The sequence below is a fragment of the Daldinia vernicosa genome (assembly GCF_022497035.1).
Source record: "Daldinia vernicosa strain CBS 139.73 unplaced genomic scaffold F5Y00scaffold_18, whole genome shotgun sequence".
NCBI lineage: Eukaryota > Fungi > Ascomycota > Sordariomycetes > Xylariales > Hypoxylaceae > Daldinia > Daldinia vernicosa.
The window spans coordinates 491,257-512,880 of NW_025953934.1; the positions used below are offsets into that span (position 1 = coordinate 491,257).

General features: G+C 47.8%; 6 protein-coding genes across 6 annotated transcripts; 3 read left to right on the forward strand and 3 right to left on the reverse strand.

Moving 5' to 3' along the window:
* Positions 1–2,749: 2,749 nt before the first annotated feature.
* Positions 2,750–5,496, reverse strand: F5Y00DRAFT_252700 (uncharacterized protein; the record flags this gene model as incomplete). Its single annotated transcript, XM_048009959.1, has 2 exons — positions 2,750–2,971; positions 3,040–5,496. The coding sequence occupies 2 exons, from the start codon at positions 5,494–5,496 to the stop codon at positions 2,750–2,752; spliced, it is 2,679 nt and encodes an 892-aa protein (XP_047865758.1).
* A 3,809-nt stretch (positions 5,497–9,305) lies between these two features.
* F5Y00DRAFT_234948 (glycoside hydrolase family 78 protein) lies at positions 9,306–12,233 on the forward strand. Its single transcript, XM_048007492.1, has 6 exons — positions 9,306–9,871; positions 10,020–10,213; positions 10,264–10,303; positions 10,379–10,446; positions 10,508–11,250; positions 11,353–12,233. The coding sequence occupies exons 1-6, from the start codon at positions 9,677–9,679 to the stop codon at positions 11,736–11,738; spliced, it is 1,626 nt and encodes a 541-aa protein (XP_047865759.1). The 5' UTR covers positions 9,306–9,676; the 3' UTR covers positions 11,739–12,233.
* On the forward strand, positions 12,202–15,418 carry F5Y00DRAFT_52114 (BRCT-containing protein). Its single transcript, XM_048013761.1, has 4 exons — positions 12,202–12,560; positions 12,623–13,056; positions 13,109–14,558; positions 14,608–15,418. Exons 1-4 carry the CDS (start codon positions 12,468–12,470, stop codon positions 15,223–15,225), a joined length of 2,595 nt encoding a protein of 864 aa, XP_047865760.1. The 5' UTR covers positions 12,202–12,467; the 3' UTR covers positions 15,226–15,418.
* Positions 15,419–15,664: 246 nt separating this feature from the next.
* On the reverse strand, positions 15,665–16,451 carry F5Y00DRAFT_261278 (ESCRT-II complex, vps25 subunit; the record flags this gene model as incomplete). Its single annotated transcript, XM_048011175.1, has 2 exons — positions 15,665–15,777; positions 15,899–16,451. 2 exons carry the CDS (start codon positions 16,449–16,451, stop codon positions 15,665–15,667), a joined length of 666 nt encoding a protein of 221 aa, XP_047865761.1.
* A 593-nt stretch (positions 16,452–17,044) lies between these two features.
* On the reverse strand, positions 17,045–19,779 carry F5Y00DRAFT_234958 (HEC/Ndc80p family-domain-containing protein). The gene is made up of 4 exons (XM_048007493.1): positions 19,619–19,779; positions 17,712–19,532; positions 17,528–17,658; positions 17,045–17,460 (listed from the first exon to the last, which is right to left on the reverse strand). Exons 1-4 carry the CDS (start codon positions 19,661–19,663, stop codon positions 17,259–17,261), a joined length of 2,199 nt encoding a protein of 732 aa, XP_047865762.1. The 5' UTR covers positions 19,664–19,779; the 3' UTR covers positions 17,045–17,258.
* Positions 19,780–20,015: 236 nt separating this feature from the next.
* Positions 20,016–21,546, forward strand: F5Y00DRAFT_234959 (uncharacterized protein). The gene has a single exon (XM_048007494.1). The coding sequence runs from the start codon at positions 20,149–20,151 to the stop codon at positions 21,244–21,246; it is 1,098 nt and encodes a 365-aa protein (XP_047865763.1). The 5' UTR covers positions 20,016–20,148; the 3' UTR covers positions 21,247–21,546.
* The last annotated feature ends 78 nt before the right edge of the window (positions 21,547–21,624 follow it).

Consider the following 21,624-nt stretch of genomic DNA (forward strand, 5'->3'; position numbering starts at 1 on the left):
TATATATTTATATTCTCGTTACGCCTATCAAACGCCTGTGTCACGTTAGGTACGGTTGGTAGTACACAGTTGTGGACTACTATAGATTCACCACTCGCAACTTCCCAGAGAGAACTATAAAAATCCAAAAGCTATTAAATTAATAATTAATAAGTGAATATCGTCGACCTGAAGCATAAATATACGCGCTTTGCTTACACATAGTAGTACTCATACTCATTCACCAGCACCTCCTTATTATTGTCCATGCTTACATATCACTCGTCTTACATACCGAATCACCAATTCTCTTAAAGTTTAAGATCGTAGGATGATTGCCAATATATCAAGTAGGTTTGATGGCATACGATGATGTTTGTTTAGCAAGACAAACTAGAAAGGCTTTGGAAAATACAAGTTGAAAAATTCGATAATTCATAGTCTAGGAGACCACGGTATACTCTAAGTCGTACAGGTTATATCTTCTATAGGATTATATTTTGTTCAACTACCTTAATTTAACAAAAACTACGCTGCTCACTTACCCCAAGGTAGAAATGCTATATTTCTAACGAAAAAAAACCTGTCTAGTAAAACCAACACATATATACTGACATGAAGCTTAGGGTCAATGCCAACTATCATGCATCATGCAGTATACGAAGACGTCATCACCCGAACAATCAGCGGAAATTAAATGAGAAACGTATTCTCCTATTGGTCTTATTCATCGACTAGTTAGAGGAGATTATTTTCAACATATCTCCGAAATACGGGAAGAACTGCAAAGGACCTGGGGCAACCGTCAGAGGCTGCCCTTGGTATATCACCCGTGCCCACGTGCCGCAACACAAGTGGGTTCGAATCCCACTGTGGTTAAACCAAACTGGTCCGACTCAGGTTTTTCCTTGGGCACGCTGGGCGCTGAGGGTGATTCCATCTCCGTTATAAGAAGGCGTGTTCGACGGTTTTTCCCCTGATTAAAGTCGGCTACCTGGCGCCGGCGTTAACTAGGTAGAGTAATGCTGTAGGCAGGTAGGGGCTGGGGATGCTATAGGCAGGAAGTGGAGGATCTTTCATGTTACGCGAAACTCTAGCTCTGTCTCCTTCTGAGGAGGTAAGGTACTCTAGACGTTTAAAGCGCCATAAATGCGCCGCTGTAGCTACCTAGCCTATAGCAACCAATAGACGTTAACGTTCTCATCATCATTATATTGGTATGTCACCACTGCGGAGTGACAGGTGATTAGTTGGTGTATAATTCATATGGTATATATTTTTGAATGTTACTAACGCCTGCCCTTTCTTAAATCTAAGAGGGAACCAAGGTCCCCTTATATACAATATAGCGAATGACTGGCTGGTAGATAGCTTCAAGCTAGATCTTAAACCCCTTATCACGTCATATACCTATCGTAATCCTTGTCATCTGACAGTAACCTCCCAGGTTTCCGTACTTCACGAATAAAGGCCGGATACTCCACAACCCGTACGAGTAAAATTTAAATAGGTAGTCAAGCATCTATTAGAACGTAGAAATCTTAGCAAGTGAAAAGATCCAAGGTGCCCGGAACCTCGTCTTCTGCAGCACAACTAACTACTCAGCCACGGGATACACACATATATATATACCACCTTTACAACACAACGGAAATACACAAGTAAACTCGCTAGCCATCTTGATAACAAGAGCAGGATTATTAACTACCTACCTAGATAGCATATCGTGCGCTGGTAGCTATCGTATTGGACTAACTGCGCTGTCTACGTTGAGAAACGGGGGTGTGTATGGCATCGTTCCACCTATCTGGTTGAATCCATATTTAAGAAGTCCTTAAGACGACACAACTGCTTGATATAGGATTTCATACCCGACAGTGTGGTATTATCCTACACACGACCCTATTGTCTTCAATAGAACCCTTAATAGACCTACCATGCAAAAATTGGGGGGGTTTTTTTTTTTGAATGGATCCTAGATGAAGGTCAATCACACCGGGGTGTCATTCCGTAGTAGATATCCAAACACCAACCCCTAATATCCGGCGTTGGTCCAGTAAACTCATCTTCTATCTCCAAACATACCTCCTATGTAAGCACATGTACCTTAGGTACCTAACATATAACCGTACAAGGCAACAGTCTACAGATATCGCATCGACGTCACAAAATTCGCATCAATCAAGCCGACGACATGACGCATTTGTGCCCAAAGGCCGATTTAATTCTTATTATGATCCAGGGGTGCTATGCTTTCCACCCGCTCCACCACACCTCACCCATACCCATCTACGCTCTAGGCCAGTCCGTGCTATGCTTCGCTTCATCCCTAGAAACATCCTAGTAGATGATACACTGAATATATGTATTCCCCCCTCCCCCCGCCCCTCAATTTTCTTTTCCTTCCTTGCCTTAGCTCGCGCCGGGTCCTAGCTGTGTAGCAGCAAGCAGATAATCGAACAGACTCCGGGGAGCAAAAGAGGCCGATCACTTAGTCGGTTCCGTATCTCTGCTGCAAATGCCATTCAAAAATCCAACCTTGGCCACCAGTGATGCTACCGCTACCCACCCGAAAAGGGGGAAACGCCGGGTTTATATGGATAGGAAAGGAGGAAGGAAGGAGTTGTTGGTGTCTTTCGTCGGGCTCCTGATGGGCTGCCCTGCACGAAACCCGTAGCAAATACTTCCTGCGGCCAAAGCTCCAAGGCAATGCACTGATATGGTCGCCACGTCGGTGTGCTTGTTGATCCCTGTCTGATGCGTAGGGTTATCACCACATTTCTCCCTCCCCTGGCTGCTGCTGCTGGCGGCCGTTTTCGTTGTGATGGTATTGCACATAAGTAGAGTAATAATCTTTATCCCCATCCTGACTATTATAGTCATCCTGATTGTCGCGACCCGTTTGGTCTTTGCTGTTGTGCTCGTAGTCGTAGATCTCAGCTGCTTCTGGGTAATCTCCTGCTTCGTGCTGCATACTGGGATCACCGTATTGCTGCTGTTGATTCGATGACTGAGTACGGGTTAGAGCTAAAATTCATCGGATTCCGTATGGGAACTCACTCGATGGTATTCAAAATTGTACTGATCCATGCTCTCCTGCGCTTGTTGCTGCTCCAAGTACTGCTGCTCTTGCTCGCGCCGCCGCCTTTCCTCCTCCTGTAACCTCTTCTGCTGAGGGGACTGGGGAACTTGTATCTGAGGATGCATTGCTTGGACCTTTGCTAGGTATGAATACATGAAATTACTAAGCAAGACTTGGCTATAAAGGGCACGGCGAGGATTGGCGAGCTTAATATGCGCCATTCGATAGATAGCTCGTTCCTCCAAGAGAGGGAACCTAGTCCAGTGATAGTCGACGTCGGGCCGCAGGGGTCGATATGGGGTTGGTTCCGGCGATAATGATCTTTGAGCTTGGTGTTTCTTACTGGTCGAATCCCTTTCGCTTCTTCTCTTACTACTCCCAAAGAACGAGGCAAACAGCCCATCCTTTTCTTTCTTTTGATCCGTAGACTTTCGACTATCTTTTTTCCTCTCCTCTTCTAGTTTGCCGTCGACACTTTCACGGTCGAGTAGTAGGCTCTCTCGTCCCTTGTGGATGGCCGTATCGATCACGTCGAGACGGACGTTGTCGTGGGCCTTCTCTGCAAGTCCTTTAGTCTTGGACTTCCTATTCTCATCATCCTTCTTTTTCTTCTCCTTATCATCACTCTTGAACCATTTCCAGGATGTAGACTTGGACTTTTCGCTTTCGCTTTCACCCTTGTCCTTTTTACCCTTCTTTTCTGGTTTCCTCTCCTCGGGCGCGCTGAATGTAGGAATAAAAGTTAGAGACTCGGTGCTAGTGGCGCTGCCGCCCGGGAAAGGCGAAGGACTCTGCGACATGTCGTTAAGAGGTCGGTTAGAGCCACTCGGAGTCCTAGTTTGCTGTGAAGTCTGGCCTGCAGCTTGCGGTTGAGAAGAGCTTTGTAGCGGTTGACCATAATTCGGCCTTTTACTTGAACGCGCTGGAGGCTCAGCGGGCGCTGCTGGAGGTTGAGATAAGGGCTGGACGGCATTTCTTTGGGAAGACGATCGTTCCGGGAAGGGTCGGTTGATTTCCATAGCTTGCGCTCCGGAATGATCCTCCTCTACCACGGGCTCTTCGAGAATTTGTGGTGTCGAACCCAAAGTCCCGACAGCATCGGCAGAGGCTGTACGGATTGGGCCCTCCGGTCTAGCGGGAACAGCTTGACTTGACTCCTGGAAATCCTGCTGCTCAGAGTCTTCGTATTCGTATAGATCTGGCGTTGTATCTTTGGAAAAAGTTTGCTGGCGCCGCACAGTCTTTGATGGTCGCGAAAAGCTATCTGAGATGGGTTCTGATTGCACACGGGTTAAACCGTGCCCTGGTGGTGCCTCAATAGTCGGTACACTATCAGGCATTGCGCCAGAGTCTTCTTCGGCTTTCTTTGCTGCTAAGCGCTTCGAGAAAGGAAGTCGGTCGTCGGACCTGAGCGAACCACTCTGCCGATTCTTGAGACTGCCACCTTTTCGATACGTAGTACGGGTTGACCGACGCAAGCCCATGCCTGGCGCAACGGGAAGTATGGGCATATCATCCGCATTTGGTACCTCACCACCTCCATCTTGCCGTTGCGACTCAAGAGTGAGCTTTTGAACAACTTTTGACGGGTCCTTTACTAAATCGTCGAGGCTGAGCTCTGACGGACCTTGCCCTGACTGTCTTTGAGACCTGTTCCTTTCTAGCCCCTCAGCACCATCCATATAACCTTCCGCGCCATGACTCCCCATATTATCGACTTGCCTAGAAAGCATGGACTTCTTCCTCCGTAGCCCGCTCGAATTGCTCCTGTCTAATCCATCTACAGAGAGCGAGGATTCAGCAGACCTCCGTTTCATAGTCTGTACCCTCTTCTCAACAAAGTTCTTGAACTCAGTCGGGGCTAGCTCTGGATGGACATTGGCGGGAACCCATAAAAGCCTCGAAGGATCTGCGTCGTCGTCTCCTTTCGGTGCTATCGACGGCATTGCCATTAGAGACATACCCTGGAAGGGAAGCAGGTCGGGATCGCTATTGTTAGAGACATCCATTGACATGCGCCGTAACGCTTGTAGATTGCTTAGCTCTTGGGCAATATCGTTCGGATTATCAATATTGGTTATCGGATATTGCTGGGCATCTTCACGCATGTCGCGAAGTGTAGGCGACATGGGAGTAATGGGTGATTTCGGGCCAGACTCGTACGAGCTGCTTCTCGACGTTGTACTCCTCTGACTTGGCGCTCGACCGGGGAGGGTTTGCAGTTTTTGGACCGAGTTCCCATTCGTTGTAGGACCAGATGAGATTTGCAAGCCAGTCTTATCCGAAGTTGTTCGGATAAGTGGAAGTCGACGTTCATCTGGAGAGGGAGGATCTATCTCGCGACGCTGAGTTATCTGCTCGCCACCGCCGGGAGATGCGATGAAGCTCATAGGGCGTAAATCATTATTCGGGTAGTCGTCGTCATCGCCGTACATGGTCCCGATGGTCTCGGTTATGTGATGGGTCGGATCGGATATGGAGAGCTGGTTGGCATGGCCACGCCGGCTCGAAAAGCTTCCACCGACATCGCGAGGCCGTTGAGAGGTCTAAGCATTTGAGCACAGGTCAGTTGCGAATGGTCTCAACACAGAAGGAGTAGGCAGGCCAAGGGTGAAGCAGGGTAGACTCGGTAAGTATTTAGATATGCTTCACTGAGATATGCTTCACGGGATGAAATATGTGGTATTCCAAAGGCCGGTTCCAGGGTATGCGACCATATTATCCTAGGTAGATATCCTAGGTAGACAAAGGGGCTTACCATCATCGAGGGTGTACGTAGCGACCTCGTGCGAGGTCTAAGCCTCCAAGGGATCCCCTTATAATATTGTCGGGTTGCACGAAGCAAAGTCTCATCCGAATCGCGGCGGCACTATCATGGAGGTGACAATGTCGGATGGGTTTCTAAGATCGTTGCTGATGTCCGATATCCAATAAAAAGATGTCCGGGATGCATGCAGCGGGGACGATTCAGGAGTGTGTCCGGTCGATTACGGTGTGAATGTAAGTGGTTATTATCGGAGCTGTTGGTAATATTTGCGTCTGGTCTGGTTGGTCTGGTCACTTTTCAGTCGGGAATCGGGAATCGGATGGTGGGTTCGCGTCGGGGGGGAGGGATGGTCACAAGATGTTGTCGTTGTTGCGATTATAGCGTTTGGACGTGGACGTGGAAGTAGAATAGAAGTGGAAGTGGGAGCGGGAACGAACGAATATGGACATTAAGGGCGTAGCGTAGTGGGAGACGAAGATAGTAGACGGTAAACAGGTAACGGTTTGACGGTTAAGGTAAATAAAGATAAAGGGGGGGCGGTCGGTCAAAGCTGCAAGTATAGAGTTGTTGGGCTCCGGAGTTGATGTTTATTAGGTAGACAACGAAGTTAGCGGTGCTTGGGTCCGAAAATATCGAAATATCGTGACTTGAATGACTTGAACGACTTGAATGAATTGAACGAATTGAATGACATGAAATGAAATATCATGGTCTCATCGCTGCCTATTAGTCGCTCTTTTTCTTTGCCAAGTCATTCCCTAAAGTCCCTGAAAAGAGGGAGAGATCTAAAGTCCTACGGGTGGTATTAGTGGTTTAGGTATTCATATCTAGGTAACTAACCCATAAGATGGAAGGATAATCAATTAATTCTTCTTCGCTTTCCAGTCCCAGTCCAGTGACCAGTCATCGACGTCCCATTATGGTCCCTCTTTTAAGAAGTTAGAACGTTGCATTAGCGCCATCAGGAGCCCCGGCGGCTGGCCATCGTTTCTTTTTTTTCTCCCCTCGGGTTTAGTGTACATATCTTACAGACTTACAGCAGGTAAAACCCCCTGGATATACCCTGAATACCCTGTATACCCTGGATATTGTCACGTGTGGACACCCGGAATAGGGAACTAATCCCCGCTAAAGAGCCCTATTTACACAGTACTAATTGGTATAAATTGGTACCAAAAGCAGGCGGGATCAATTGCTGGCAGGCTTTGTCGGCTGGGTTTAACTTGTTTAACTTGCAATTCGGCAGCCATACTAGACCATACTAGAACACATCCCGGCTCCCGCGACCCACTACATCATAATTTAAGCCTTCTACGAGTTTAGTGCAAGCCTAAAATAAATGATTAGCAATGCATCATCTTCACGATCTGCCTTTCGTGCAGTACATATCGAGAAGATCCAAGCATGGGGGTTGATGACGGTTTTGCTTAATACATAGCTCGGTGAGAGGTGAAAGTGAACCAGAAACCTGTTATACCTAGCTATGATATATAATGACCTATACTCGTATAAATCGAATGACGACAAACTAACGGCGGGAATATCTTCTCAATCTAGTGTAGCTTAAACCCGGCTAACCCACCTGCCCACTCGCCGAGATGATGTTGCCTTGTGAAAGTTGGGAAGCCAATGCCATATGCTCCTCTTATATTTAATATGTTATTTCGCTTTCTATTATGCCTCGAATAGCACTGAATAGGGGCCCAACTTCGTGGGCTGGTGGGCTGGTAAGTTTCCTCCCTCTCGCCATATTCAGAAATAACTTCGTGCTTATTCTCTTCAACATACTATCAACTAGGGTCCGCAGTAACATACGCGCCTTCAATCTAAAACCCCATGTTCACGGGGCTCTTAAATCCCAGTTATTCAGCCTCGCTACGCTGGAGACAAAACATCCGAGCGTTTATTCTTTGGCCTTACATACTGCCTTACATACCTAGGTTATCTAAGGGTTGAAAGTCTTCTATAACAAGAGACTCTATAACAGTACTGGAGCTAGTGTCCATCGCTCACCTACGACAATTATGATAGCCTCAAAACATCGCTGTTCCCTAAAAATATTTATATTCATATGTATTACCTATGTATATATTTATTCTCCGAGACAGGCTTGTCTTACATAGGTATATTAACTTTCCCTGTTGAACATAACACAACATCTGGCAACTATAATAGTATTCGCTATATCGTCCGAGCTTGGTTTTATCTACGCCTCGGGCTCCCAGCAGCTGGAATCCGAATCGGATCCACAACTTAGACAGCGACATAATAGACGGGACCGCAAGTTGAACCTACCGAAGTATCCGAAGGTTATGGTGCGTAGTTAGTTCGTCTGATAAAATCCAGCTAGACGATAAAGTTTGTCCACTAGATCTTTGTCTACTAGATCAGCCCGCGACCTGGATTCCCCTGCGGTGAATGTGATATTTTATAGAGGACATAGCCTCTCCCCATTTATTATTAAAAAATAAAAAAATAAAATAAGAAACATCTGACGAGTAAACCTTCGAGACAAAATTAGCTCGGTACTAAGGTAGGTATTCAACGATTGGTACCACAGAATCCGACAGCGTGGATGTCTCTGAACCTAATCTCGCATGCACCAGGGCCCTCTGCTCCTTCGCACGCAACCTTACCTAAGGGAGGTACCTCCTTAGGTATTTATATAGTTAAGAGTTTATTGAACTAGCCCCCCCAAGAGTAAGATTTTAACGACGACATTATGTAATATAAAGTACAAAGTTATACGTTATACTACTATTAGATAATTAATTAATCACCTACAAGACACTTCGGAATCCGTACGGGCTCTAGACCAGAATGCCGGAGACAAGTGGATCAAAGAACGGAGCGGGCTTATAGTGTATTCGGCGGAGGAATAATACCCATGCCCTGTCGACATAGCCACCCGAACAAAGCACCCCCGCATAACATAACCAACCCCATGATCGCAACAAGCCTAGCTAGTGTATGTCTGGAATGCAATGCAGACAATCGTTGTTGACAAATGAGCAGGCTTTCGACATGCCTCATCCGGTCTTTCCAAGTCTTTGGTCTCCAACATGCTATATGCTGTCATCCGATCGGCCTAGGTCTGGTTCGGGCGGGGGTGCCTGCCGGTGATCTCGGCAGGAAGATGGGACGAAGCAGAGCATACCTACCTTCCTGTCTTATTTGCTATGTTAGGTACATTCACTACTGCACTGTTTACATCACGCGGACTTATAGCATCACCGCTTAGTGTATGCGACCTAATTCACATACAAAACTGATGTCTATAAATATAGTCTCAGTTTATTTCCCGACCCCTTTACTATATATAGGGTTGGGTCTTAATGAATGGGCTAGGGTATATCTAATAGATTAATTCTATATTGTGTCTCGGTATGGCGTCTCGTTTATTCTTTGTTTCCGCCCTTATAGTTTGGGGTTTGGTATTCCTAGGAGATGCCGGGGCCCAGACCTGCTGGCGAGATACGAAATGCACCGGCGCAGAGACATCTGCATTCCCTGGTGAATGGGAATCAAACATATATGCTCCCTCGTCTCGAACCGTTACCCCTAAGGCCGTCTTCCGCTTAGATACTGGAGAAAGCATTTCGATAGAATCAGCTTCGTTGACCAACACCAACTCAGGCATCTATTACGATTTCGGTCTCGAGGTTGGAGGTGTTGTTACGATCCAGTACTCCGTATCGTCTACTGAGGGCGAGGGCGCCCTCGGCATAGCTTTTACGGAAGCTAAGGATTATATTGGACCGATCTCAGACAAGAGCGCAGACATATCTGAAAGGAATGATGGCGCACTGTATGCCAACTTTTCCTCAGTTGGGAACTATACGTATGAAATGCCAACTGAGCAACTTCGTGGGGGTTTTCGATATATGACATTGTTTCTTACTGGAACCACATCCTTTGTCACAATTACCGGCGTCACTTTGGAGATAAGCTTCCAGCCAACTTGGTCGAACCTTCGCGCCTATCAGGGGTATTTTCATAGCAGTGACGATCTGCTCAATAAAATATGGTATAGCGGTGCCTATGTGAGTATATATTGGTTGTATATAGCCCCCCCCTATGCTCGCTACCAACATTTTCTATCACTCAGGAACCCGAGGAACGAGTCTTATAAAGTCCAAACGCTCTTCTTCAAGACATTAACTATATAATCGCTGATTCCGCTTTCTATAGACTCTGCAGACAAATGCGCTTCATCCCTTAACTGGACGAGCCTGGCCTGCCCCGGAGAGTCAATGGCTGAATAACGGAAAGATCGGCGTAGGCGACACTATCAACACCGATGGCGCAAAGCGCGACAGGACCGTCTGGCCCGGTGACATGGGTATCGCGGTTCCTGCCTCGTTTTACAGCACTGGCGATATCGAGTTAGTCTTAAACTTCCTATATTCTTGAGTCTTTTGCTCATTATATTCAGGAGCGTCAGAAACTCATTGACGACGCTTTATGGTATTCAGGTCGGTGCCGCATCTCATATAAGACTCGCCCACGTGAGTTCCCCTCGCATGAGCTCAATCTCACCGTACGTACAGGAACAAAATGGCCTGCTCCCGTTTTCCGGCCCGCCACTTCTCGCCAAAAATAGTGATACGTACCACATGTAAGACCCCATACGTTGGCGGTTAACTGAAAGACTTACCTTAAAATACTTATTTCTCTAGGTGGACGATGATCGGGACGTACAATTATGTCCTTTATTCCGGTGACGTAGATTTCATTCGAGGAATATGGACCAAGTATCTCCTAGCAATGAGCTTCATTGCTAACCAGTTCGATTCGTCCTTGGGCTTGCTTAATATCACGGGTTATACAGACGACTGGGGTCGCTTCAATGTTAGCAGTACACAGGCATCGGCGCAAATGCTCTACTACAGGACGCTGATAACTGGTTCCGCTCTTGCTACTTGGGTCGGCGATACAACCGAGGTAAATTCGACGTGGCTCGAGGCCGCCGCGAAACTTAGAGGTGTTATAAATACGCAACTTTGGGATGGGAAGTCTGGCGCATTTTACGACAGCCTTGAGTCTCGCGACAGCAATACTGGCTTACATCCTCAAGATGGCAACGCCTTGGCAGTGCTTTTCGATGTGGTGAACACCACATCAGACCAAGCGCAGGTCATATCGTCCTCTTTGACTAAGAACTGGACCCCAATCGGAGCAGAAAGTCCGGAACTAACTGGCGAAGTGTCGACGTTTATATCTTCGTTTGAAATTCAAGCGCATTTGTTAGCGGGCCAGGCGCAGCGGGCTTTGGATTTGATCCGTACCAGCTGGGGTTGGTACTTAAACAATGAAAATGGCACACAGTCTACCATGGTTGAAGGTTATCTAGTGGATGGAACTTGGGGCTACCGACACGATGCTGGATATGAGGAGGACTACTCATATACTTCCCACTCTCGTAAGTGTTCTTCAAACTCGTAATTCGACCTCCTATCCTTATTCCATACGGTTAAAGGGGGTTTTAGGAAGAGTAACAATTACTGACGGTGAAGTATTCCAGACGGATGGGCTACCGGACCGGTTACAGCGTTGACGGAATATATCCTCGGCCTCAGTGTTACTGGTCTCGCGGGTTCGACTTGGCGAATTGCGCCTCAGTTTGGAGATCTATCACATGCTGAAGGTGGCTTTACGACTAGTTTAGGTAAATACTTCGCAAGCTGGACGGTAAATAGCAACGGCAGCTATACATTAGACTACCATGTGCCTGAGGGTACCTCAGGCGTGCTGGTGCTCCCGACTCCCAATCAGAACGAGAGTTATAAGGTGTTGGTTGATGGAAAAGAAATGTCAAAGAATCTTGGTAAAGCTGTCGAAACAGACGGAAATAGGCAGCTACACATCTCCAAGGGGACAAGTGGACAACATCGCATCGAGGTCAGTTAAGGAGGCCTCTTTGAGATTAGATTGTCGGTCGAGCTAATGCTTGTTTGGAGATGTGCGGTATTGCAGGCAGAAGCGCCTACGAAGCCTTTCTGCAGGACAACCAAGATGCTATGCATGGTAGAGAATTGTGACTCAAGGTAACACTGAGGGAACGAAATATTCCTTTTTTAAGACTCATGATCGGGCCGAGATATTTATTCTATCACGCCGTATCGATTAACGAGGAACATATAAAAGATGCGGGCTCTTCTGGATTTGATTTCATGTTGTTGCTCATGTTCTTATTGTTACATTTGAAAAAGATGTAAGTTGACGACGGGACTGAGAGATTTAGCGCCTGTCCTAATCCCACAGCGGGATATGCACGTAAGAGAACCACTATAATCAGCTGACCGCGACTCTTTCTCGCGTTAAGCACCTAAGGTACATTGCCCCAGCTACCCCAAAACGCGTCGGGCAATTCTAGAAAACAACCCCGTCCCGCCTTTTTCTTTCTGGTCTGATATCAATTCTATTTCTTCCATCCTTGATATAAAACAGACAACTCACCTAGGTAACCACTATTACATAGGTACTGGTGTAAATACTTCGTTCCATTCTTCACTTTTTCTTTTTTCTCCCCATCTCATAATAGTTATAAGATATCGCCATTCATGAGAGGAATGCACTGAACTACTGACACTACCCCCCTCATAAGACTAATCCGCGTTGAGTATCTCATATCTCAATATGGCGGAGCGAGAAGAGTCCGGTGGGCTTTTTAGCCTTTGTGTATTCACTTTTGTCCTCAGTAAGGACTTAGGCGAGGGATTGATTGCCGAGGTACGTCGTGGGTCTCGATAACTTCATTGTAGACGGCTATGCTCACTAGTTACATATTAAAGCTTTCCGAGAGTCTCGTCAAGTTTGGTGGCTCCGTCTTGGAAGCGAAACGCGATGGTTCCTTGCCACTTGCGCAAGTGACCCACGTGATCGCCAACTCGATCGATTTCCCCCAGTATACCGACGCGACGGCTATGATGATCCCCGTCGTCAAGTCTAAGTGGATCACGGCATCCTTAGCGAAGGGGAGGCAAGCTCAGATACGGCCGTTTACGCCTGATCCTCGAATGATCTTCTCCGACGTGGTATTGTCCTGCGCTGATATCCCGCCTACCGATAAAGAAGCTATTATCGGTGCTACGATGGCCATGGGAGGAATGGACTCGGAGAATGTCACCAAGCTTACTACCCATATCTGCGCCCTCTCTATGGACCATCCCAAATGTCAGCTAGCTATGGACAAGAAGCTCAAATGCAAGATTGTTCTTCCTCATTGGTAAGTATCTTTTGCATTTTGGATATAAGGTGTTAGATCTAACCTGATCCAGGTTTGATGACTGTTTCAAGCTGGGAAAGCGAATTGACGAGAGCCCGTATCTTTTACCCGACCCTGAGTACCTACGTGCTAATCCCGAGGATGCGATCCGAGTGCCCCCCAGCCAACACCTTGAGGGTGCTACTTCTGCTCGACCGGACTATCTACCCAGCCCCTCTCCCGACGGTGTAGAAGCTCGTCCTAGCCTTACTGTGTTTGATGGAAAAAAGATCATGTTATCGTCAGATTTGTCGATTAGGAATCGGCTCAGGGACATCATTTTAGGACTTATTAACAATGGTGGGGGTGAGATGACTGATAATGTCAAGGAATGTGACTGGTTCATCTGCCAATATCGCGATGGACCCCAATACATACACGCCGCGCAGGCTGGGAAGACCGTTGGGAATCTGTCATGGCTATATCATTTGATCACCCACAATGAGTGGACATCCCCTCTGCGACGCCTTCTCCACTATCCTGTTCCGCGCGACGGGATCCCTGGTTTCAAGGACATGAAAATTACAGTGTCAAATTACGGAGGAGAAGCTCGCATATACCTGGAGAATTTGATCACTGCTACTGGCGCAACGTATACGAAGACTATGAAGGCTGAAAACACACATCTTATCACTGCTCGGGATAATAGTGAGAAATGCGAGGCTGCCCGAGATTGGAACATCAATATGCTTAACCACCTTTGGATCGAAGAGAGCTACGCGAAGTGCGAGATGCAAAGCATAACAACACCCAAGTACACTCATTTCCCGGCTCGTACGAATCTTGGCGAGGTTATTGGCCAGACATTCCTAGATGAGAAGAAACTACGAGCGCTATACTATCCCGGCGGCCCAGAGCAACTTACGCCAACATCGAAGCGGAAGCGCAAGGTTTTGGACATGGCCAACGAGAACTCGTTCTCCGAAGGCCCGGCTGAAGGTGTTGCGATCGGTCGCCAGGCTCACAAGGAATTTGACGTTATGAAGGATACGGATGCTGAATATGCGGAAAAAACCACAGAAGTATTTGGAGTACCGGCGCCGCAAAAACGCCGAGAATCATCTGAGCTAAAGACTCCGGCTAAGGGCCGTCACGTCCGTGCTGGTAAAGAAAACGAAACACCTTCTACAGTTTCTTCAAGCCGAAGCGCCAAGGATAAGGCATTAAATAGGTTGTCGAGCCTAGCGCCTGATATTGCTCTATACGAAAAGGAAAAGAAACGAGGGCTTAAGGATGGCCACGGCCTCTGGGGTGGCAAACGGGCAGCTGACTTCATCGACCGGGAAAATCTTAACCGCCATAGTCTCTCGAGTCCAAGTACAGGAGGCGAAGAGAAACAGATAAAGTTGGAGAGGCGGCCCGCGAAGAAAGCAAGACCGACGCTCCCGGAGGTTAATATGAGGGTAGTCCTCACCGGATTTCAGCGGTGGGTTAATGAGAAATATAAGGAGGATGCGGACCGAGTAAGTTTAGCGAACGTTCATATCGTATATTTATCTAACATCTTAGTAGAAAAAGTTACGTGACCTCGGCATTGCCGTCGTAACGGATGGCCAACAATGTGACTATCTCGTAGCTCCACATCTAGTGCGGACAGTCAAGTTCCTTCGTAATCTATCTAAGGGCGCTACTATTGTATCCTCGAGCTGGATTGAAGAATGTCTAGATACAAAAGAGCTTCTGGACCCCCGAGATTTTATCCTCAAGGACAAGGAGAACGAGAAGAAATTCGGTATCAAGCTCGAGACCTCGGTCCAGAGAGCGCGAGAGAACAAGGGCAAGCTCCTCTGGGGCATGCCCATATACTGCACAGCTAGCATCAAGAACGGCCCGCAAGGTTACCAAGCTATCGCCGAGGCCAACGGTGCCCTATTCATGGTGTACGGTGCGCGCAGCGGGACGACCATCAAACCCACCGCGCCGGAAGACGACGACGGCGAGCCCGAGCCAGTGTACCTACTGAGCAACACAAGCCCCGAGGAGAAGAAGCTATGGCAGAAGTTTGAGGACATGGCGCGCAGGGGCAATATGGAGCCGCGCATCGTCGCGGCAGATTGGCTGCTCGATGTGGTTATGAACCAGGAGGTTATATTTGATGAGAGGTACCTGGTGACGAACTTCTTCGCATGAAAATGAAAATGAAAATGAGGCTAGGCGTTGGTTCATGGTCGTGGCGGTGAATACCATTTTTGTGTTTTATCTGTTTGTAATGCTTGCGTTATGAGTTCCGCGTTTCCGCCGCATAGCTAGGGGTTCTGGACGGGGTGGCGTTCTGGAGCATGTTGTCGCATCTTTACTGTTCTTCCTTTCCCGCGCTTCGGGGTAGGTAGGTAGGTAAGTATTGCTACCTACCTACCCATCTATCCCATCCGCCGCGTCGTGCCATTTCGAGTAGCAAGCCTCGTACCCATACGAGTGAGCAGATGGGGCTTGCTTGCTTGCTTGAGGTTAGGTCTGGTATATATTATGGAACATATACTTGAGCACAGCAGTTAGTTACATACTACTAGAGCAAGTCATGGTTTAATCTTGGACTTGGACTTGGACTTGGACTTTGGTTGGTGCATGCTTAGAAAAACTTGACGCCTTGCTGGTCCTCTTGTCCGAAGATTTGTGCTTTGCCGCGCTTGACGAGGACTTGTAGCGCTTTCTGGAGGAGGTCGGGGTCGAGGCCGTAGAATTCTGTGATTTATGTTAGTTTAGTATGGGTACTCGTAACTTTTACTGTATTCGTTGTCTTGCTGTTTTCTCGTGTTATACGATAAGGGTAGGTAGGTAGGAAAATGAGAACATAAAAACTCACCAGTCCCCCTCGTCCCCTCCCCATCCGTCAACTCATACAACGTCAACACGGCGCCCTTCTGCGCCGTCTCGTCAACCCACGCCTCGACCAGACCCGCCCACTCCTCCGGCGTCCGCCAGTACACCCAATACACATCACCCGCGCCGCCCCCTCCTCCTCCTCCTCCTCCTCCATTCCCACTCCCACTCCCACTACCATCTTTCCCGACAGCAGCGACGGGCTCCGCGCGACCCTCCTTGCGCATGAACTCGAGGACTTCCCGGGCGTCGGATAAGCGCAGCGAGCGGCCTAGGCGGCGGTTGCGGAAGAGGTCTTCGTAGGGGGTTCCGTCGTAGGCTAGCGAGAGGCGGAAGATGCGGTGCTGGCGGGCGTAGGAGAGGATGAGGGAGGACCACTTCTCGAGTTGGGAGTGGTGCGTTGTTAGGTTTGTTTGGCGGGTGAAGAAGGGCGGGAAGTGGTATTCGCGGGGGAAGTCGAAGGGGGGTGGTGGGGGTGGTGGGGGTGCGGTTGTTGGAGCGGTGGTTGTTGTTGTTGGCGTGGGTGTGGAGGACATGGTGAGATGGATGGATGGATGGATGGGGGAGGGTTGGTAATAAAGGGCGACGACGGGAGTGTAAGGTACGTACGTAGGGATGGATTTGGTTGTGAATTGGTATAGTATGTATAGTATAGTAGTAGTAGTTGTTGTTGTAGCGGGAGTTGATATGGAGCCGAAATTTGGCGGGGCTCCGAGTTGAGCTAAGCTGTTGTATTCCCCCCCTATTATGTACCTAGAGCTTCGAACCCCACTATGGATTCACATGCTCGCATGTGAACGAACAGGTACTATTAAACACCGATTAGGTAAGCTATGTATTCGCTATCTACGTCTGCAATGTAGGACCTTTTGGTTGCCAATATATATACCTTATACTATACACTCCGAGAAGTACGGTGTCAATGTTTATTATTTCTTTATAATAAGCGGCTGCCGTAATACTGAAAACGTATGCAGAGAGGGGGTATAACTAGGATCTTTATAATACTATAACGCTGTTGATATATGGCTGCATGTGACCTATCCGAATAACATTAGTACTATAAGGTATCTCAAGCTTATATATACCAGTAGTTAGAGGCTCCATAAGGCCACTTCAAAACATCAAATCTCTGCGGTTACTCATAGTATATTGAAACCTGCGCTATAATCTATCCACAAGCACGCGGGCATACATACATACATCAGGCATCCCATTCCCGCCCGTATTCAATAACGTCCACAGAATCCTCATTACGGTCGTCATTCGCACCCATCCATCGAACCGAACTCCGTACAGCATAGCATCGTGAAAATTCAAAACGCAAGTTCGTCCGGGCAAAATCAAATATCAACACCGCGGGTATCATCCTGCATCTCGTCGCTGCCGAGCTCCTTCTCGAGCTCGTCCGTCACGAAGCCCTCGTAGTCTTCCAGGTTCTTCTGGATGTGCACCTTGAACTTGATGATGTCGTTGAGCATCCTCTCGATCTCCGTGTGTAGCTCCTCGCGTAGCGCGTTGGCTCGGAGGGTTAGTTGTTCATATCTGATTTTAATGTTAGTATATCTTATTTATTCTGAACAAAAGGGCTCGGAGTTGATGAAAGACGTACTCAATGTTTGTGTTCATCTCCCTCTGCTCCATAAGCTGTACGGATTCAGTAAGCTGAGCTCGCATCTTGGCGAGTTCCTTCTCCATCTTCTCGATCTGCGCATCAGAGGCAAGTTTTTGCGTCGTAGTGACCTAGGGGCTATTAGCAAGCGGTCGTCGAAATACGAACCATAATATCTACATACCTCCTTTGTCTTCTCGTACTCCTCTTCCGCTGCTCTAACTCTGTGTTCTAGAGCCTCGACCTCGTTCCGCTTGTCCTCGATTGCCTCCTTAATGCCGTCAAGCAGATCGTGGTCTTTCATCATGGCATCCATAGCCGCAGTCCGTCGCTCCGAGATATCCTTGCGCAAAGCTAGGAAGTTGTTCTTAACGTGTCCACGTAGTTCCAGGTTGAGGATATGTGCTGGCTGATAACCCGTCACAGGATCGGCAAGTAGGCGTTCGCTTCCCCCTCCACCCGAGTATGATCCCTTCATTATAGAGCCCGTAAAGTCCGACTCGTTGACGGTCACTGCCAGTTCGTATGTAACGCCCTTGGCATTGACGGCCGTCGCAGGAATGAGGCCGATCTGGTAAGCGAGTGTGTTGTACTTGTCAACAAGCCTCTCTAGCTCGTCGAGCTTACGGCTGGCTTCCATTTCCTTCTCCGCTACCTTCCTCTTGCCTTCGTCAAGTCGCTGGGTGGCAGACTCTATACCCTTCTGTAATCTTTCTCGTTCGGAAGTCATGCGATCGATATCCTGCATGCTGATACCTTGGTCGTCAACCTCCTTCTGTAATGCGCGGCGTTCCTCCTCCGCTTCCCTTAGCTCCTCCATCAGTTTGTCGAGTTCTTCTTGCAAAACTTGGATGCGGCTTTCATATTTGTCAGATCTCGATAGAGCTAACGCATTATACTCCTCAAACTTGACTTTGTCCTCTTCCATGATTTTGAAGTGGTTGTCGAGAACGCGGGGATCTGGAGTAGACTTCTCGAGATCCTCAATCTCTTTGAGCAGTCTAGCATTTTCTGCTTCGAGCATCTCGAGTTCCGATAGGTACTTGGAGTTAGACCTCTCGAAAGCCCCCGCCATATCTTCCACGTGGGGTGCAAGTACTTTCTCGGCATCATCGTCACCGGCGTCCTCGTCCATAGCAAGCCAATCCCGGTACGCTGAGCTTAGAAAGTCGAAAACAATATGATCGCTAATAACGTCTATTCCACTCTCTATACAGGCTTCGTCGTAGCGATTAGACGCGTAGCCCTCAAGCATATGCGCTAACTGCATCATCCAATGGAGCAGTCCCAAAAAGGTGCTCCAGTTTTGGCCACCCACTGCAGAGATTTGTGATTTGGTGATGCTCTTCTCATAAGGATAACGCAGCTGCTTTAAAATCGGAGGGACCTCTTGGTCGATATTTTTCTGGAAGCGATAGCTCGGGTCAATACGATGGTATAGCCATTGGAACATGTAGTTAAAGTCCTTCTGGGTCGGCGATTTGATTATATTATGTGATAGAGTATGCTTCATTTCCATTTCGAAGTTGTGCTGCGACAAGTAGTCCAAAAGCTCCTGGCCTATTCGCGCTTGGAATGAGCGGTCCTTCAATGGTCGTGGATCGCGCGGTACACCAGCCGCTTGGGGCGCTTGCTGGAAAAAGCTCTGGTGATTCCCGGGGCCGTTGGTCGAGGTTCGGGAACGATAGACACTGCTCCTCCGTTCGTTCTCCGAATTTCGCATCGGTACGCCACCGGACGCATAACTTTTTATTGTAGAGCCGGGAACGTTCTGGAAGGACGAGCGCTTTACCGAAGACATTCCCATGTCGGCTAGGTTCGTACCGGATGACGATCGGGAGAACATATGCTGGCTGGAGCGCCCGAGCGCAAGGGATTGCCTAGATCCCGATACGGATCGCATATGACTACCTCCAAATCCCCCTCCATGTCCGATTGAATTTGATCTCTTCATTGCTGATGCGGGTTGTGGTATAGCAGAGTTAGGATTGATGCCACCAAGGGTCTAGCGAAAATTACCTAGTCAGCTAATATATTCCCGTCGCGCTAAAGGGGCTACATAGTACAAATTAGTCGCATCCAGTATCATACCTCTCGTGGTCGCCGAACACTCCAGAGTCCCGTCTCCTGGGACATGGTGTTCGCATATAAAAGAGAAATACTTGCGGCCTAATGGTATAACTAGGGAGCTTTCAAAAGTTTGTACATACGTTGTTTAGTCAAGTACAGGTATGTAATTGGATAAACAGAAGTGGTGATTTAAGTGGTTCAATTCTGTATTGTGCAGCTTGGTCAGTGCCCAATACCCCCCAGTCCAAGTAAACAAATCGCAAACTGTTGTGATTGGTCTGATTAAGACCGCATCAACAAACCGAATTAAAGTAATTATGTGGGGCGATGGGACTTTTCTTGGCATTGACTGCCTAGGATTTATTATGTAATCATTACCCACCTAAGATGTACCTAAGCATGCTACATGCTACCTAACGGTGCTTTGTAAACGTTGTTTGTTCATACTTTGCGACGACAACTTCGTTCGCCGGATCACAACTCTACTCATATAACTCTCATACACTATTTGCTCTTTATTTGAGGACATGATGATTTTTCCTTAGGTCGTGATGGTGCGGAGAATTCTAATTCTCGCAGGTGCACCAGAAAGTCATAAGCTGGATTGGAAAGAGTCAGGTCTCTTAAACCAGTTCTTAGATCCCATATCGGAGTTTGCTCGACTTGACACCTACCCAATCTCGGTTCCCGAAAGTACTGCTATAGGACCTTGGCGAGATGTTGCCGTCTGGAGATCAATACCCCTAGAAAAAACTGCATTACCAACTGGCTTCTCTCAGCTTCATCAAGTGAGCCAAGATTTTCGTGGAGACGATGGCTTTTTCACGGTTTTTACGCCCTCGTTCGATTCTACTTCTGACTTACCAGGGACCGATAAAGCAAGCCAGGAGTTATTAGAGCAATTTTACGACCACTCATTAGCAGTCCACGATGATATGCCATCCTCTCAGCTGCCTGTGAGTTTCAGTACTGATGGATCTTCGTTAAACACCACCGAGGACATGAGTTTCTATGACTCGATTCGGAGTAGCAACTCGTCCACCCGCCGGGGGCAACGTCTAATTGCCCAGACAACTCATCTCAGCGATCTCGAAGATGTGCCGAGCGCATCGCATCTGCAATCCATCGTACCCCAGACAATGACTGTCAACCTTATCGTCGGCATAATATCCATTGCTGAACCACGTACCGTGAGAACTAGATGGGGCTCAACGAATTCTTTGATTGAGCTTCTTGTTGGTGATGAGACAAAATCTGGCTTCAGTATTACTTTCTGGCTTTCGTCGGAGCTTAGCGAATCATCTAGCAAGATTCTCAGAGAACTTCGCAGACAGGATATCGTACTACTCCGGAATGTCGCGCTAAGCGTCTTCATGAAAAAGGTGCACGGACACAGCTTGAGAAAGGGCCTGACCAAGGTTGACCTACTCTATAGGAGAAAGCTGGACAAAGATGATCAAGGCGGATTATATGGTATGAGAGACTTGTCATCAACAAAGTCAGCAGCACATCCTCAGTTGCTGAAAACAAGAAGGGTACGAGAGTGGGTTATGAATTTTGTTGGAGATGGGGGCGCGGCCCTGGGAAAAAGAAAGAAAAACGGAAAACCTATCAGAAGTTGGGACATGCCGCCACCAGATACGCAGTAAGCGGACTTGTAATGTCCACTACCGAATCTACCTAGTTTTCTCCAAGTTATATGCACTAGGATTTAAGTCATTCTCATCACAATAGCCAAGGCATAATGAAGGAAGCGTTGTGCATTGTAGCGCTGGTCTAGCCATAGTCTTAAATCTTTTGAATCCTCTCGGCGTGGGAGTTGGTTACACGAGAGCGTAATCCCCTTTAGATTATGAAAACTCTGATTGGTTTTAGCAACGAGGGATCGTCGTCAATCATTAGCAAAGTTTTGATTGGCCAAGGAATTACTCTCAGCGCGTATCTAGTGTACACAGTAGCACGGTACCCGAGATCGGCTTGAAGTAAGTTCGGGGATGCAGATGCGTAGGATAAGATATACTATACTT

Bases quoted from the DNA above. Each gene is read 5' to 3' on its own strand.
- F5Y00DRAFT_234948 (XM_048007492.1), top strand. From the start codon at position 9,677: ATGCCAACTGAGCAACTTCGTGGGGGTTTTCGATATATGACATTGTTT. The intron at 9,872-10,019 runs GTGAGTATATAT...CGCTTTCTATAG, and splicing joins TATGGTATAGCGGTGCCTAT to ACTCTGCAGACAAATGCGCT. The intron at 10,214-10,263 runs GTTAGTCTTAAA...CATTATATTCAG, and splicing joins TACAGCACTGGCGATATCGA to GAGCGTCAGAAACTCATTGA.
- F5Y00DRAFT_52114 (XM_048013761.1), top strand. From the start codon at position 12,468: ATGGCGGAGCGAGAAGAGTCCGGTGGGCTTTTTAGCCTTTGTGTATTC. The intron at 13,057-13,108 runs GTAAGTATCTTT...AACCTGATCCAG, and splicing joins AAGATTGTTCTTCCTCATTG to GTTTGATGACTGTTTCAAGC. The intron at 14,559-14,607 runs GTAAGTTTAGCG...ACATCTTAGTAG, and splicing joins ATAAGGAGGATGCGGACCGA to AAAAAGTTACGTGACCTCGG.
- F5Y00DRAFT_234958 (XM_048007493.1), bottom strand. From the start codon at position 19,663: ATGTCCCAGGAGACGGGACTCTGGAGTGTTCGGCGACCACGAGAG. The intron at 19,533-19,618 runs GTATGATACTGG...AATTTTCGCTAG, and splicing joins GTGTTCGGCGACCACGAGAG to ACCCTTGGTGGCATCAATCC. The intron at 17,659-17,711 runs GTATGTAGATAT...AATAGCCCCTAG, and splicing joins AGTACGAGAAGACAAAGGAG to GTCACTACGACGCAAAAACT.
- F5Y00DRAFT_234959 (XM_048007494.1), top strand. From the start codon at position 20,149: ATGGTGCGGAGAATTCTAATTCTCGCAGGTGCACCAGAAAGTCATAAG.